Source organism: Centrocercus urophasianus, unplaced genomic scaffold (assembly GCF_019232065.1).
Source record: "Centrocercus urophasianus isolate 14NV4802_14NV808 unplaced genomic scaffold, USGS_Curo_1.0 seq_12, whole genome shotgun sequence".
Lineage (NCBI taxonomy): Eukaryota > Metazoa > Chordata > Aves > Galliformes > Phasianidae > Centrocercus > Centrocercus urophasianus.
This window is the reverse complement of record NW_024884364.1, coordinates 24310505-24328641: the sequence shown is the minus strand read 5'-3', so window position 1 is coordinate 24328641 and position 18137 is coordinate 24310505. Positions and strand designations below refer to the sequence as shown.

At 38.5% G+C, this 18137-nt stretch overlaps 1 protein-coding gene across 1 annotated transcript; it reads left to right on the top strand.

Annotated features, from left to right (window-relative positions):
* The first annotated feature begins 9778 nt into the window (after positions 1–9778).
* LOC122155633 lies at positions 9779–11411 on the top strand. Its single transcript, XM_042809653.1, has one exon. It carries the CDS (start codon positions 10401–10403, stop codon positions 11409–11411), a length of 1011 nt encoding a protein of 336 aa, XP_042665587.1. The 5' UTR covers positions 9779–10400.
* Positions 11412–18137: the final 6726 nt, after the last annotated feature.

Here is an 18137-nt window from a genome sequence, read left to right as displayed (position 1 = left end):
TTTCTTTTTTTTTTTTTTTTTTTTTTTTTTTAATTTAGAAATGGAACAAAACACATATTTTTGATGTTTTATTAAGTATTTTAATATTTAAACGTTCAGTGAACCTTTATTTTTGGACTGTGCACTGTGGCTTAATATATCAGCAAATATATAACAGCACAGTGATTAATATTGAGATATTAACCTTTTTTTATGTGAAAAATTTCTTACTAAGGGTGTAAGCTACAAACTGAGGACTTTGCCTGAGTACTGTGAATTGGCTGTAAAATTCTAATTGTCAGTAATCTGTCAACCCTTTCTCAACCCACATACCATGAGAAGTCATACCCATCTCTAATTAAGATTACAATAGATTTACATTATTAAGATAAATCACAGTAATTTTATTTTTTTTTCTGTGTAGGACTAGGGGAGTTACTGAGGTCACTGGACACTTAGATAATTGTAATTATCTAATTTACATATTTACATATTCAAGATTTCAGCCTCTCTCTCAATTTGGAAAGGTGAATATCTATTTCACCTGAAAGAGTGGTTGAGCCAAAAGCTTCTAACTCCAAACAGTTTCAGGGGAATGCAAAAAGCTTTTTACTGATCTCATGTTTTTATAACATCTTTATTTTAGTCTGGAAGACCAAAAAGTAACAGGAGGGTGGATCCAAGAGAAAATGGGAAGTTCATGGGGAAATTCTAATGAAAACAGAACTCTTTATCAAAGATGTTAAAGTTTGTTACGTCACAAATATTGTACACAAGCCAAGGCTTTCTCCTTTAAAAGCTGAAACTAGAGAAGGGTGGAAGTAACCCAGACACAGAGGAGCTGGTACACTTTTAGGATTTAGTGGGAGAAAGTAGCAACCTGTTCTTCTTATCTAGAAGAACAACCTATTTGATTCAAAAGTAAAAGTAACATAAAAAATTCTGAGAGGCAATGTCAGGCACAGATATACCTGTCTGATATGAAAGATGCAGAGATTTCACTAAAGTCCCTAAATGAGTTAAGATATTCTAGTCAGACCACCCAAAAACTGGAAATGACCTTTGTGCTACAGGAACTTGATTGCTTTTCCTCCAGCTGGTCTGAATAAAAGATACTACAATATACAAGAAATGTTATCTGTCTTGTATACCTAGCACTGCTGTAATCAGACTTCAACAATATGGAAAACATCATGAGATTTACTTGCAATAAAAGGGAATTTAGAGGGATAGCATGCTAAACTGAAGGCATAATCTGTTTTGAAAATAGTCAGAAACTGTTTTGCAGATAGCTTTTTTCTTTTTAATGACAATGAGATATGAAGATCTGTTTTAAGGTTTATAAAATCGCCTTTAAAATTTTTGAATTTGTACAGCCTTTAATGTTGGCATATCTGTCATTATGTAGTGAAACCAAAACTTCACTTCTGAAGGAGTAGATAGAGAGCTCTGAAGACAAACAGTGGCATTATAAATCTGACAAATCCGGTAAAGTTGCTGTAGAACATTCAGAGGAGAACAACAAACCTGATAAAAGCACTGGAGGGCATTTCCGGTGAGGAGAGGCTTAAGACACTTGGTTTGTCCAGTTTGAAAAGAGGATTCCAAGTGGTTTTCTGCAACTCCCTGAGGAGGGGAAGTGCAGAGGGAGGTGCCAGTCTCTCCCAGTCACCAATGACAGAGCACGAGGGAATGATGTAAAGCTGCACCAGGGGAGGTTCAGAATGGAAATATTTCTTTACTATGATGGTGGTCAAACACTGGAACAGGTTTTTTAATGATCTATTTAATGCCTCATTTCTGTCAGTATTCAAGAAGCATTTTGTCACGTGGTATATCATTTATACATACCTATGTGTATATACATGTATGTACACACATAACAATTTATTTTCTCATCTTCCTCAGCACTCTGAGATTGTCAACATTTTTTACTGAAGAGAAATTACCTAAGGTAAAAATTCTGCAGTTATTTCCACATTGTAATAAACAAAAAAATATCTATGTGTACTTCATGATTTAAAATATAAAAAATTAAGCACAAATTCTACCACTTTGTACATAAGCAACCAACGCTAGCAACAACAAAACATCAGACACATACAAGTACATATCCAAACTATGTACTACCAAATCACGTATGAAGTAGTACTTAATTCTTAATCAATGAGCTGTAAAATTGCTAGGCTGCCTTCAAGTTATCTTAGTCTGCTGTTGTCTTACAATCTTACATTCCTCTCCTTTGCGGAAATGTACATCTCTGATTCATCTGAAAATACCTCAGAATAGAATAACATAGAATAGTTCATTTGAAAGGGACCTTCAAAGATTGTCTACTCCTACTGTTGGGCCTCTTCATGACTAACCAAAAGTTAAAGCGTGTTATTGAGGGCATTATATAAATGCTTCTTGCTGGCTACGAGAGGTGAGGAATGTCTTTCTGGAGTTGCCTCCTTTTGGAGTCTTTTAGTGAGCCCAGGACAAGGGTAAGTCCTTTACCTATTCTTTTTGCTGTAATAGCCTGTTTAGTCAAACTCCTGTTATTTATTAATTATAACATCTGTATGTTCATTAATTATTCAATGAGAAATTTGAAGAGCATTATGATAAACAAGGTTTATATAGGTTTAGATTCTTTTGGAAGTTACCGCATTAGAAAGAGATCAAGTGCCAACAAACCTGTAAGTATTACAACTATGATTGGAATGAAAATGAAATAAATATGATGTTATGTCTATGAAAATAACAAGGGAGGATCAGAGAAAGCTACGTTTATATTTTCCATAGTTTCTCCTAACTGTCATCCTCTAGCCTTCTTTCCAACTAAAAATATGATAGTTACGAGAACGCGTATCATAAATCTGTATTCTAAGATAGAATGTATCTAGTTCAGTACACATTTCACTGAAGAGCTTAGAGAGACATTTTTTTTTTTTGTATCCCCTTCTTCCCAACAGAATTAGAATGAATAAATGAGTAACAAATGAAAGGGAAAAAAAGATAGCTCAGCTCCTTCAAAACCTCCAGCCTAACAATTAAACAATCCAAAACAAGGATCAATCCTATCTCAATTTTTTCTTATGTTACTTTTTTTTTTACAGATTTCAAAGTTTTCATAGGCTTTTGTACTCTAAATACTTCAAGGATCAACAGCTCAAGTGGGAAAACTAAAAGGTTTTCTAGAGATATCAGTTACATTAGTATCATTAGCATCAATGTAAGGTGCAAATATATGAGCTATCAGAAAACAAAGGACAGAAACTAATACTTGGATCAACATCCAGTAAGAAGTTGCAATGGTAGATAACATGCTGCAGGGAAATCATGGTCCTTTGTCCATAATTACAGTATGGGGTTGTAACTGTATTGGATGTAAATGAGAAAATATATAGCTTTCACTGTAAAGCCAGTTTGTTAAGGTTTGCCAGCATGGGCACAAAGATATACTCAATAAGATATTTGCTAAAGGATTTCAGTAACTCAACTTTATTAGCAGTTACTCTGAGCTTTGAAGCAGCTAATATTTTCCTTATGTTATGTCACTAGAATTCTAAGGGTCACTGGGATTTCTGTGACCCACAGATGTGTTAACAGATCCTCACTGGAGCTTACAATGTAAAATTAGAGGTATGTAGAACAGAATGTAAAATCCATCTCAAACAAACTAGTTTTGTTTACTGTGCTGACAGCTTCCAGCTGAGGTGGTAACACTAGAGGGGAAAAATTCCAGCGCTGTTAATGAAGATGAGGAACTAACACAAGAGGATTTTGGCTGGTGTTCCTATATTCAGGAATAAGGATAAGGATAGAAAAAATCTGTAGAAAGAAAACATATATTTTTTAAATTTTCAAGAGAGTCAACTTTCATGGCTACAATGATTCGGAGATAACAAAATGTTCCTTTATTGTAATTGATTCTTCATTATCTTATGAGGAATAAGACAGAAAACAAGTCAGAATCAAGGACTGGAGTAATACAGCAATTTTTATGTATGTTTTTATGTATTTATGTGTTTTATATGTATATCACAGAATGGCTAGAATTGGAAGGGACCTCCAGAATCATGAATCTCCAACCCCCCTGCCACATGCAGGGCCACCAACCTCCATACTTAATATTAGGCCAGACTGCCTGAGGCCCCATCCAATCTGGTCTTGAATACCTCCAGGGATGGGGCATCCACAACCTCTCTGGGCAGCCTGTTCCAGCACCTCACCACTCTCTCTGTAAAGAACTTTCCCCTGACATCCAGCCTAAATCTTCCCTCCCTCAACTTAAAATCATTTCCCCTTGTCCTGCTGTTATCAACCCTTTCAAAGAGTTGATTCCCCTCCTGTTTATGGGCTGCCTTTAGGTACTGAAAGGCTGCAATGAGGTCAGCCAGCAGCCTTCTTTTCTCTGTGCTGAACAAGGCCAGCCCCCTCAGCCTGTCTTTGCAGAGGAAGTGCTCCAGTCCCCTGATCATTTTTGTGGCTCTCCTCTGGACATACATACTTTTGATTTGGCCTTCTGTAAACTTTTTGTATATAATCACTGCATCTTTGCTTTTTGAACAGAGTGGAAACATAGATACTTCATGGCAATCTGATATATGGATCTGCTATATGCAGAAAAATAGAATTCTTTACATTTGCAAAAGTGAAATAGAAAAGCTTAAAAAATCAAAACATTTTTTAGAAAAGAAGTTTGAAAGATTCTAAGATAAGTTAGGAACATACGGGAAGAAAAGCTGAGATATGGGGAGTTGTGGGTAGTGTGATAAACTAGAAGCATTACAGGAAGTACTCATACTTGCATCACTGCTTTGTTTGTGAAACCCATGTCTCTCCCTGTGTCAGGTCTTGAGCTGTGTCACAAAGGCAAGAGCAACAGAAATAGTTAAGAAAATAACTTAAAGCTGAATTACTAATGTGTCTCAGAGCTCTAATTGTGAAGAGGATTTCATTGTCATATGGTGAAGAAGTAATAGACATTACCCTGGGCATAATTTCAATAATTTTTTTACTTGTTTTACATTGTATCTTAAGTCAGTGAACTGGCTCACCTCTAATAGTATATTTGCAGCAGTGGCATGAGTTACTGACATCATTTATTTAGACAAGTATAAGCCAGAAAAATCACAGTATAATAAATGCCTGTCAGCCTCACAGCCAATGTAGGAAGTAGCATCATCACTAGGAGTAGAAAGAATATTACAGAGACATCAAGACAGCAATATATATTGACATATGTATCAAACTTTCAATTTTCCATGACAAAAAAGTGAAACACAAGCAACTGTAGTGTATGTTAGTAAGCATGAAGCATTAAGAACAAGTTACTTATCTTCAAAAATTATTTTTATCTACGCTTGCGAATTATCAACTGTCTCATCTGGGTTTTTATTCAGAAAAGAGATTGACCTAGTGGTCATAACTCTTGTAGTCGGTTTTTGTGGGGAAAGTATTGTGGCAGATGAAAAGGATATTATATTTATTTCCACAGAGTTGTGGAAGTTGTTCTGAATGATAACTCTATTACTTAACAGCAGTAGAAAGAAAGAGTGGGTGTGAAATTTTCTCATATAAAGCATTTTCATGAAATGTGATAGCTTTTTCTGTGCGTGTGTGTGTGTATGTATTGTATATGCAACTTCTATAAGCAGAAAGGCAAGGCAGAAATAGCAGCTAGCCTATTCAGAAGTGGCAGCCGCAGGGAACTGTCGTTCAGCTCTCATAGAAGAAAGAACTGAACTTTGTTATTATACTCCCAATGTAGCCATTAATGTCTCTGGACTATGGGATAAGTTTGTCTGCTTTAATTAGTATGTACTTCTTTAAATATATCAAATCTCACTAATTTTAAGGGGAATAGAAAATAGTTTTCTTCACTCTGCAGAATAGTCAGCTAGTGAGTGGTTAAGGTAGTTAATGGAAGCATGAGGAAAAAATTGACATGAAGCTACTGATATATAAATACTGAAGATGAAACGTTTGACTTCCAACCTGTTTCAACAGAATTCTGACAGAATGAGAAGGACAAAATTTTCAGGATGTTCTGTAGGCTGAGAAAATGTTTCCCATTGATTTCTAAGAATAAATCTTTTGAACTATTCAAAATTATTGAAAACTATTCCTCTGCAACCAGTGTAAGCATTCTTATAACAACACGTATTGCCGGATGCTAATGCCAACATCTAATACAAATGTTCAGATTGAATTACAGTTCAGAGATTGAAAGGAAAGAAGAACTATTTTGCTTCTCAATCAGTGTGGAAGACAATGTAAAAGTAAAATTTGCTTGCTCTCACAAATTCAGGAAGAACGAAACCAGTCATTACAATTAGTTGTAGCTTGCTCAAGAAAGGGCAGGGAACCAAAAGCAGGATATAACATACTTAGATATATTACAAGTATAAGTATTATATTATAATTATACTTGTTGTTTTTACTCAACCAGGCAAATTCACTCAATTAAACAGTTAATTTCAGATAATCAATTGTAAGCATCTCTTCCTATAGCAACTTCAGTAGCTATGAGACTACTTTTACTTTGGGGCTTTTGTTTATAAGGCTTTAAGACTATGTGCATAGGAAGATTGAAATATTTTCATTAGATATCTGTACAGTAGAGAGATAATCAGGTTTCGTATTAAAAACTCCTCAAACTCAAAGCACTGATCCAGAACAGATCATTCTGCTTAAGCTGTAGAGATTTCAAAGATTCTCTAGAGATTCTAGAGATTTTTTTTTTGTTTGTTTCTAATACTGCAAAAATAACAAAAAGTTTATCAGAAATCTTCTGTATTTCAGAAGTCTTTCCAGCACTAGGAACTAATGAGTGTTGAGAAATATTTTCAGTATAACAGAAATACAGAATGGCCCAGATTGGAAGGGACTTAAAGGATTATAAATTTCTAATACCCCTGCTGCATGCAAGGCCACCAACCTCCTATTTAATACTAGACCAGGCTACCTAGGGCCCAATCTGGCCTCAAACACCTCTAGGGATGGGGCACCCACAACCTCTCTGGGCAGCCTGTTCCAGCACCTCACCACTCTCTCTGTAAAGAACTCCCCTGACATCTAACCTAAATCTTCCCTCCCTCAACTTAAAATCATTTCCCCTTGTACTGCTGTTATCTATCCTGTCAATGAGTTGATTCCCCTCCTGTTTGTAGGCTCCCTCTAGGTACTGAAAGGCTGCAATGAGGTCACCCCACAGCCTTCTTTTCTCCGTGCTGAACAAGGCCAGCCCCCTCAGCCTGTCTTTGCAGAGGAAGTGCTCCAGTCCCCTGATCATCTTTGTGGTTCTCCTCTGGACCCTCTCCAACAGCTCCCTGTCTTTTTTGTACTGGGGGCTCGAGACCTGGACACAGTACTCCAGATGGAGCTTCACAAGAGCATAGTAGAGGGGGGCAATCACCTCCCTGCCCCTGCTGGCCACCCCTCTTCTGATGGAGCCCAGGTACTGTTTGCTTTCTGAGCTGCGGGAGCACACTGCTGCCTCATGTTAAGCTTTTCATCCATCAGGACCCTCAGGTCCTTGTCTGCAGGGCACCTCTCAAGGACTGCTCCTTCCAGTCTGCATACATGCCTGAGATTCCTCCAGCCCAAGTGCGAAACCTTGCACTTTGCATGTTGAACCCCATCAGGTTCACCTAGGCCAACCTTTCTAGCCTCTCAAGGTCCCTCTGAATGGCATCCCTTCCTTCCACTGTGTCAACTGCACCACTCAGCTTGGTTTTATCAGCAAACTTGCTGAGGGTGCACTCAATTCCATTGTCGATGCCATTGATAAAGATGTTAAAGAGCACCGGTCCCAAGACAGATCCCTGGGGGATGCTGCTTGTTACTGGCCTCCACCTGGACATAGAACTATTAATCACCATCCTCTGTCTGTGGCCTTTCAACCAATTTCTTATCCATTGAGTGGTCCACCCATCAAATCCACAACCCTTCAATTTGGAGATAAGGATGCGGTGGGGGACCACATCAAAGGCCTTGCTCAAGTCTGGTATCTTTAGTCACACCCATAGAAACATATGTGTAACACTTCCCATGGAAACATAACTCTGATTCTTAAGATTCTCTTAATTATTTCTTTTCAAATCTGTTGTTATTATCCTGCTGTTCTTCCTTTTCCTTCGCTTGAGTAGTTAAAAATATTAAAATACTGGAGAGAAGAGCGGGAATAAGGAGCAGGACTCATAAGCGAGGACTATCACTAGTGGATAGATTTGCGCTGGAATACATGTTGATGAAAAATTGTCAAGAATGGCTGCACAATTAGTGGCAGATGAAATTCACTATGGATAACTGTAATGGAAAAGTAATCCTGAAATTACATATGAATTACATATAAAGCTTTAAGCTGACTGTTCCATTCAGAAGCAAGATCCTGATGGAATAAAATTCTGTGAAAATAACAGCTTAGTGCACAGTTGCAGTTGAAAAAGAAAATAAAATATTATGACATACAGACTGTATAAAGAACGATAGAGAAAAGACCATTGTAACACAGCAGAATCCCTAGTTTGCCCATATCTTGAACACTGACACGAGTATTCTCCATATTCTCATTTCTTCATCTCAAAAATATAGTAGTTCAACTAGAAAATGTTCAGAAAAAGTTAACAGAGATACATGACCACAATCCAGGTCACTTCAATCTTGAAAAGAGATGACTCAGGGAGCATATAATACTAGGGAGGATAAGATAAAGGTCTACAGAATTATAAATGTCATTAGGAAATAGGTTATTATTAATTGTTTATGTTCCCTTCCAATGCAAGTAGTGAGAATAAATGGAACTTGTTAAACCTAGCTCAAAATTTATAACAGGTGATTCTTTACATAGCTAAGAATAGCTCTGTACTACTAATCGTGGCAGCACTACATGGATGCTTAAAAGTAATAAGACTGCAGGCAAGAATAGACAAGAGCATAGAATAGCAATCCAAAGAGAATTGCTAAATGAGCAAGATAACTCTTGGTTGGGGAAAGCTTACTTGTAGTAGGATGTTGTGAGAATCCTTCTCTGTTTTTTTGGCTCAAAGCTTGCTTCCTGAGGTTTTTCTTGTGATAAGACTCTGAATGATTTGTTGAGGAGGCAACTAATAGGTGCTAACCGTGTGACAATGGATATCGCTTTGGGAACATGTGAAAGCCCCTTCCTCCAGAGCTGCTTGCTCTGTAGAAGAGCGGATGAGAATGCTCAGGAGTGTTTACTGGCGGAAGATGTGGCCTATGACAAAACAGCTCCAGCTAGGTGTGGGAAAACTGGGGAACGATACCATCGTGTTCTGTGAGAAACAGGATGCAGATGGGCACCCCTGCTCCCTCTTATCTGCTGGCAAGGCCCGGAAGATGGGAACAAAGGAGTTTTTGCTGAGATCCCAGAGCCAGAAGCTGCCACTCAAAGGAGAGCTGACTCGACCACTTTGGATTTGAGCTGTCACTCCAAAGACAGCTGACTTCACCACTTTGAAACCATTGAAAAGGGGCCATCATCACCGTTGTGTTTCCTCGTCGTCGTTGGCAACAGAACAATTCTGCCTGACGACCCACCGCTACTGAAGATCAAAGACTGAACTATGAACCACGCTGGATCCATGGTGGTAACTATGTCCCTCCTGCTGCCTATAAAGACTCCTTGCCTCTTCTTTCCTATCTTTTCCATCGCCCTCCTTCCCCTCCCCAGTACCCTAATTCATAGTAGTGTCCGTCCTCCCCTTCCCCAATTCCCCTGATTAAGATTTGTAATAAACTGGTTGGACCAACATTTGAACCGTTGCTTCTTAATCTCACGTCGGGTATATAGATAATAAAAGAACCTCCTCTCCCTCCTATAAATTGGAGCGAGACATTTATTTAATGGCGTAGTCGTTGCAGGATACCCGCTGTGAGAGTGTTGTCCTTCCAGATATAGTTTGAAACTTTTTTTTCTGTGTGCACCTCCTGGAGTTGCAAGGAGTGATAGTTTTGAAAATTCAGACGTGAGTCCTTCTCCAGGAAGACCGCTCCATATTCTGAAACTTTACTTTTTATGTGTGTACCTCTCGGGGACGTATTTTGACTATTTGCATTTTGATTAATACGTGTGTGCCTCCTCGGGAAGACCTCTCTGGTTATTTGGTAACTGAAGTGCGAAATTTGGTGTGTCTGCGTGCTTGCGCCTCTTGGGGAAGTGAGGAAGTGATATTTTGTGACTAAAACGTGTGTGCCTCTCCAAGAAGTTTTATTTACTACATTGAAACCTAGAAAGTGTTGCTTTAGCGTCACATTTTTTGTGCTCCCCCAAAGAAAGGGAGGAGTGATTGGAGCATTTGCATTTGTTTAGTTGTGGTGTATCTCCCTGGGAAGAGAGGTGAGGAGTAACTGAGCTTTTGAATACGTGTACCTCCTCCTCCCTTAGTATAGATCTTTCATTGTATTAAGAAATGAGTAACAGTATTGTCAGTATGAAAAGTGAAGATGTGTTATTTGACCTTTTAGAAAAGCATGGTGCTCGTCCCTCTTTATCAGGGGTGGACTGGGCACGCCAAAATTGGCATAATTTGCAGAGTGTTTCGGACCGCATTAGTGTCTTACAGAATGAGGCTCGTACTCGAGCTGGAAAAGGAAAGGCGTTTATTTGTGCCGTACTCGTGGCCACTTTAAAAGCAGCCGTGGAGTTCCGAGATGAAAAGCATTCGGCAGAAACCCAAACTATACAAGCACTGCAGGAATCGGTTAAAGTAACACAAGAATTGGTGAAAACTCTGCAGAATCAAATAGTGAACCTTGAGGAACAATTAGAAAGAGAGAAATGTAATTCGGCTTTGTTGCAAATGGCTTTTAAGGAACTGCTAACGTGTAAGCATGCCAGCCATACCGTCACCCACAGTTTGCCTCGAGAAAAAACTTTTCCTCTGGTGGAGCTACCAGGAATGAAGGAAAGGCTAGATAAATTAGAAACTCCAATAGCTCCATTGCGTCCTTTGATAAAAACTGAATACATATTCGATAACAGTGAGGATCTAGATCCTCAAATGAATGTTAAGGAAATTCCCTTCTCAGCCACTGAACTGGCGAAATTGAAGAAAGATTTCAGCCGCTCTCCAAAGGAATCAGAAACAGAATATGTATGGAGGGTGAGTCCCACTGGTGGCGACCAGATTCTGCTAACAGAAAAGGAGGCGGAAGGTTACTGGGGACCAGGAGTATTTTTAACTACTGGCAACAGTAGTGCTCCCTGGTCCTTAACACAAAGGGCTGCCTATTGGGCAGGTGGTCTCAACCCTTTAGAAAGGGGAGACACTCTTGCCATTACTGGAACAGTTGATCAGTTTGTTCCCTCATATTTTTTAACCCTATTAACAAAGCCCAAAAAAGGGCAAGTGGGTCTCTTCTTTTATTTTACAGAAGATCCCCGTGGGACCTTGACAGAACATAAAAAAGCTAATAGCTGATTTTAACTATTTGTGTTTTGTGACAGAAATACTGATTTGATCACGCTAGAACACTGAATGTACCTCTTGATTACATTTTTTTGGTTGCAATAGTGTTATGTTTTGTGTTGTTATGGGAATGGGTGAGACAGATGTGAAGAATGCTTTATTGGAAACATCAAATGCCCCTGTCTACAATTATTTCTTTGGTATCCTGGTAGTAATTACTGTGGAAAGACAGGGGACCAGGCAGACCCTTTATCTGATCCAGTAAGTAATTATTTTTCTTAGTTTTCTTAAGAAACGCAATTATTTTGTTTTGTAGTTTGTTCTGTCTCAGTATTTTGAGTTTAGCTAGACAGGAGGTCCTATGTATTTTGCTTGCCTCAAAACCTTCATTCACATCCAGAAATAGTCTAGTAAGGGGTGTGGTGGTACATATATATTTAGGCTATTCAAAGCATCTAGATTCAACAGGATTTAGAGAATCAGTACTAAGATGAGCAGACCCTGTGGTGCATGCCTTAGCCTAAAGCAGCTAGTATTTCTCTGCCTCCCCTGCCAGGTCTGAGAGTGCTGAGGAGGGTAGAGCTTTTTTCCATCCAGAAATATTTCTGGTCTCTTCATGATATTTCAGTTTTCAAGGGAAGGAAACTGTGAGCATACAGATTAAAAGGAATCAGAGAATACCAGGAGGTATCCTGTCATATGTCTCTTGCCCAATCAATGCATACATTTGGTTTCTGTATTCTTTTCCAAAAGATGTCTAGGAAGCTTCAGATCCATTAAAACCTAGATGTATTCTTTTCTTGATTGGTTCAAATGAAATCATATTGATATTTTCCATCCACCTAGCAGATATTTGCTATCAATGGCTGGCAGCACTAGTCATTAAAGACTGAATTTCTAGGCCTCGAGACATTCATTTTGACAAAATGTGGGGAGAGAATTGATTTAAGAGTTAGAAGTGTGAGTTATTGAGAAAAGTTCTGTTGGACTGGAGGCACTCCACATTAGGCTTAGAAAACATATGAGTAGCTGTGGCAAATATGAGGAGTTAGTACATCTTGTCTCATTCAGAATGCTTGCCTGTCTGTTTTTATGTTTATCATTTCTACTCCAGCATTTGTAAATCTTCTTAGAGCTCATTTATTTGGCACACCTGTGACATATGTCTGCTCAATGTTCAGTTCATAAAACTGCTTCTGTACTGGGTTAGTGATGTAATATCTGTGAGTTTATGTCTTGCTATCAGTTCTATGTTTTAAGCACACAACATTCATCAAAGGACTTCTACGTACTTTTAGGCATGTAGAGATTTTACCACATTTTTGAAATTAATTGAGTTTGTCCTTATTTTGTCTACACAGATTCAGAGAAGGTTAAATATCAGTTTAACATACTATCCCTTCAAAGTGCTTTTACTCACTGCCATTGGCAGAGGTCCCATAGCATTCCTTTTTTCCCTACCTACTGTTTGGGAACCCTTTCCTGTACAGAAACAGGATTGTTGAAAAATCATGTTCACACAAATTATTTTTAGGCTAATATGCAGAGTAGATTGAATGTGCTAATGTGATAAGCTAAGTACAAGTTGTATGTTTGCCACCTCTAATGTAGGCACTGGATAAGTTGCTCTATGCAGATGGCAGCAGCCAAGTGAGGAAGGTTAGCTTTCTTGCACTTGATACTGTCTGATCTTCACTCCTGTGAGTTGCTGTCATCCAATTTATTTCTACTTTACTACGACTTTTTTTGCTTTTTTACAGTTATATCTTTTCCTAAAGTCCTTGACTATTACACAGTCTAATCTTCAGCTTATGTACTTGATAGCAAGCTATTTTTATTATTTTTGTTTTTCAGTCAGCTGAGCCAAAGTCGCACATCAGACCTTCACTAAGGTTACATTGGCCAATATTCACCAAGGTGCATATTGGCTCACAGGCAGCTAGGCTATTGTCCTCACCCTAGGCATGGAGTAAAGATATCAGTTTTGTTTTGGTACATCTCTTAGAATAAGCTTTCTGAGTTGGTTACACAACCTATGTACAGATTAAGTAAAGTACATCATACATGCTAAAATACACTAAAAAAATTGACACGTCACCATATTAAATGTGAAGTTCTGAATGTTGCCATTTTCCTCTGAGACTGAGTCTACTATCTTTTCCTGATGAAGAATCATATCTCTTTAGTGGTGATATGCAATGAAAAAGGGACTATAAATCACTGGGCACAATGTGTTTTCAAAGTGAAGTGGAAATCATTCTTTATGGTATTCTTTAGGTAATGCAGCTAGATATAGCCTAACTCAGAGTCAGTCCTTGCAAAGTTGTCTCCCCATATGCCAAGTAAAGGCTTTTCTCTGTGTCTCAGGCATATTACTTTCTCTGAATGGCATCAATAAAAATCTTATTTGTTTCTTCAAATTTTGTCTTCTGAGTTCATACTCTTTCAAATGTTAGCACGTAGTTGTTCATGAATATTTTATTCCTTTCTGGAATTAATAGGTATGTTTTTGTAGGCTGATCTAAAACTGGTTCAGGAATGTACTTGCTTAGTACTCACATTTAATTCCACATAGTCCAAAATTGAGATTAAATCCATTAAGAAAAAAATGTCAGGTTTCATTAAGCTTCTAAATTTGTCACTTATCTCAGGTGTCAGGGAGAGCATGTTTGTGTTCAATAAAACTGTTGCACAATTTACATGTTGTCTATACCTATGTATAAGACCAAATCTGTGGAGTTTGTATGAATACGTGTTTAGAATTTGTACCCTGAAAGTATTAATGGAACATGTTACTTGACAGCTTACCATACCTAGGAGAGTTGAAAAATGAGTACTTGATCAAATTATCATGGTTTGACTTCAAGATGTGGGTACACCTTTCTTTTAAGAACAGACTGGACTGTTCTGTTCCATATTAGGTGTAGAAATTTCATGGGAAATGTTGACTGTTTCACACAGTCTCTCATCAGAAAAACATTAGTTAAGGGTACAGCATCATTACTGATTGTCACACTTTTTTAGTATGAATAAATTCACTTTGATCCTTACAGTGAGATGAAGACTGCTGGTGTACAAGTTTGTCTCTCCACCCCTGCCATTTTACTGAACTTGCTGCTCATGTAACAGTTTACATTAAATGGTATTGTCATTAGGCTAAAGATGTTTACAGTATTTACTACAACTCACTTCTATCCCTGGGAATCATAGACTCGTAGAATGGATTGAATTGGAAAAGATCTTAGAGATTATCTAGTTCCAACATCCCTGCTGTAGGCAGTGTTGCCTACCACTAGATCAGATACTTGGTGAGACTCATCCAAATTGGCCTTGAACACTTTCAGGGACAGGGCATCCTGCGTAAGAAGACTGTCTCTCTCCAGCTCATAAGATCTTTCTAAATATCCAAAGGCTACAGTGAGGTCTTGCCAGAGCCTTCTCTTCTCCAAGCTGAACAAACCCAGCTCCCTTAACCTTTATTTGTAGAAGGGGTGCTGTAGCCTTCTGATCATCTTTGTAGCCCTTCTCTGGACCCACTTCCACATCTCTGGTACACTAACAGTCTGAGGCCTGGACACAGTACTCCAGATGAAGCCTTTCAAGAGCAGATCAAAGGGGAAAAAAAAAAAAAAAAAAAAAAAAAATCACCTCCCTCCCCCAGATGGCCATCCTTCTTTTGATGTAACCAAGGATAAAACTGGTCTTCTGTGCTGCAAGGGAACACTGTTGGATCATGTCCAACTTTTCATCCATCAAGATGCCCAAGTCCTTGGTTGAGCTGCTTTCAGTGAGTTCTTTATCCATTCTGTACATGTATCTGGGATTGCCATTATCCAAGTGCATCATCTTGCATTTGGCCCTGTGGTCTACTGTTGAACCTCAGTAGAAGGTGATGGAATAACTTATTCTGGTTGGTATTTCCAAGCAAGAGAAAGAGAAAAAGGTTATCAGTAGTTAACATGAATTAATTCAGGGGAAATCATGCTTGATCAGTCTTGTAGCCTTCTATGTCATGAGTAGCTAAGTAGATGAGGGATGGGCAATGTATGTTTTCTACTTTAACTTCAGTAAGGCTTTTGACAGGTGCTAAAGGCCAGGTTGGATGGGGCCCTGGATAATCTGATCTACTACTTGATCTAGCAGTTGGTAACCCTGCCTGTGATAGATGGATTGGAGTTTGATTCTTAAGGTTCCTTCCAACCCTTTTCTGTGATTCTGTGATTCTATGAACACCTCTAATGTAAGCTTAAGAAGGGTGGGATGGATGAGTCAGCAGTGAATTCAATTGTGAACTGTCTAAATGGCAGGGCTCAGAATATTGTGGAGCAGTGTCCAGTCATAGGCCTGTGGCTAGTGATATTCCTCAGGAGTCAGCAGTGGGTCCAGTATTGTTCAACATCTTCATCAATGATCTGGATGGAAGGATAGAGTCTACCCTCAGCAAGTCTACAGATGATGCAAAGCTGGGAGGAGAGGCTGACACACCGGAAGGTTGTGCTGCCTTTCACTGAGATCTGGACAAGCTGGTGAGCTGGTCAGAAAGGAGCTTCATGAGGTTCAACAAGAGCAAGTATAGAGCATGAGATATGGGGAAGAATAATCACAAGCATCAGTAAAGGTTATGGACTGATCCGCTGGAAGAGCTCTGCAAAAAGGTACCTAAGTGTCCCAGTAGACAATGAGCCAGCAGAGGTTTCTTGTGGCTGGGAAAGCCAATGGTATCCTGGGCTGCATTGAAAAGACCACAGCCAGCAGGCTGAAGGAGGTTCTCCTTCCCCTCTACCCTGATGAGGCTACAGATTTGGGCACCCTGTTTGAAAAAGACAGGGAACTGCTGGAGACAGTCCAGCGGAGGGACACAAACATGATTGAGGGCTTGAAGCAACTCCCTTCTGAAAAAAGGCTGAGACCCCCAGGACTGTTCAACCTGAAGAAGACAAAGCTGTGAGAGGATCTTACCAATGTTTACACATTTCCAAAGATTGACTGCCAAGAGGATGAGGTGAGGCTCTTTTTGGTGGTGCCCAGCAACAAGATAAGGGGCACCAGGCACAAATGGGAACACAGGAAATTCCATCTGAACATGAATAAAAACTTTGAGGTAACAGAGGACAGAACAGGCTGCCCAGAGAGATGATGGAGTCTTTCCGTAGATATTTAAAACCTACCTAGACACTTTCCTATACAACCTGCTTCAGGGAATCTGCTTTAGCAAGAGGGTTGGATTTGATGATCTCCAGAGGTCCCTTCCAACCCCTGTGAGTCTGTAAATTCTCTGTAATTTTATTTATTTGTAAATTCTCGGTAGGTCCTTCTTTTCCACAAGTCTGATTAAATAATTTTTTTCATTCAAATTACTTAATCTTTTTGGTTGTTCTTTATGTAAAGCTGTATTTTAATTCCATGTAATTTAGACAAACACATTTTGTTTAGATGCATATAGTTTAAATTATTAGTGCACTTACCAACTTGAAGGATATGCATTAAATTATTGTATAGCCATTAATTGCATTATTACTAATAAATACATACTATTGTCACTTGTAAAAAAAAAAAAGTACATAAATTAAATTAAATTATAATTTATGGAAAAACTCCAAGATTGTTTTCTATGCAATTAAAAAAGAACTATTTAATGTTACAAAATTCAGTTCTTATTTTCTAATGTTTTAAAAATGAAGAGAAGGGTAATTGAACTCCAGAAAAAGCTGATCTAATCACTTGTTCCACATCTCTGATTTATCACTGAAGAGAATCTCCTAATTAGCATTTTGACCTTTATGAAGATAATTTAGTGAATCTTCCATTAGTACTAGATCAGACAGGAGTTGTGGATAAAAAGGCCAACTTTTTCTGATAGTACAAAACCCAGTTTGGAAAGTATTTTTTTTTTTTTTTTTTGTAGAATTCCTATATTAATTTGGTGTTTGGTTCAGTTACCCATTTCTGCTAGAATTCAACTTCACAAACAGCATAAAATTTCAGTTTGATTTTTAGGAAGAGTTTTTCAAATCAGTTTTGCAAGCTCAGCTTGACAAGCATTGTTTCTTGCAAGAGTTTTGAAATTATTATGAAGATCATTAAGAATTAATGATATGTAACATTATACTCATTCATCAGTTTACACGTCCTGCTGAAGACCTCAGGCGTGGCTTCGTGTGTATCACACAAAGAATAGAGGAGGTCAGCTAACGTTTTACAGGTGCTTGTTCTCTGCTTTTATGTTCTAAAAAAAAAAAAAAAACCCACAATGTGTCCAACCATTCCTTCTAATATGCAATCTTTATAAAACTGTGCCATGTTCTCAGAGGCTTCAGATTTAACTCAGATTATTAACACTAGAGTAAGCTCTTCAGCTGTAGATCAGCAGCACCCTAAAATATATGCTCTGTTCACTCCTGTTCACTGAATCATATAATCATAGAATCACCAAGGTTGGAAAAGACATCAAGATCATCCAGTCCAACCATACACCTGCCACCAATATTCCCCACTAAACCATGTCCCTTCATACCACATCTAAATTTTTCTTGAACACCTCCAGAGATGGTGACTCTACCACCTCCCTGGGCAGCTGGTTCCAGCACCTGACCACTTTCTTGGAGAAGAAATTTTTCCTAACATCCAACCTGAAATATCTTGTAGCTTATGTTTAAATCCTGCTGAACGTAGTGGGTTATCTGTGTATTAGGGTGGTGAAATTAAGACATCCTGACAACACAGCATAGGGTGTGTGCG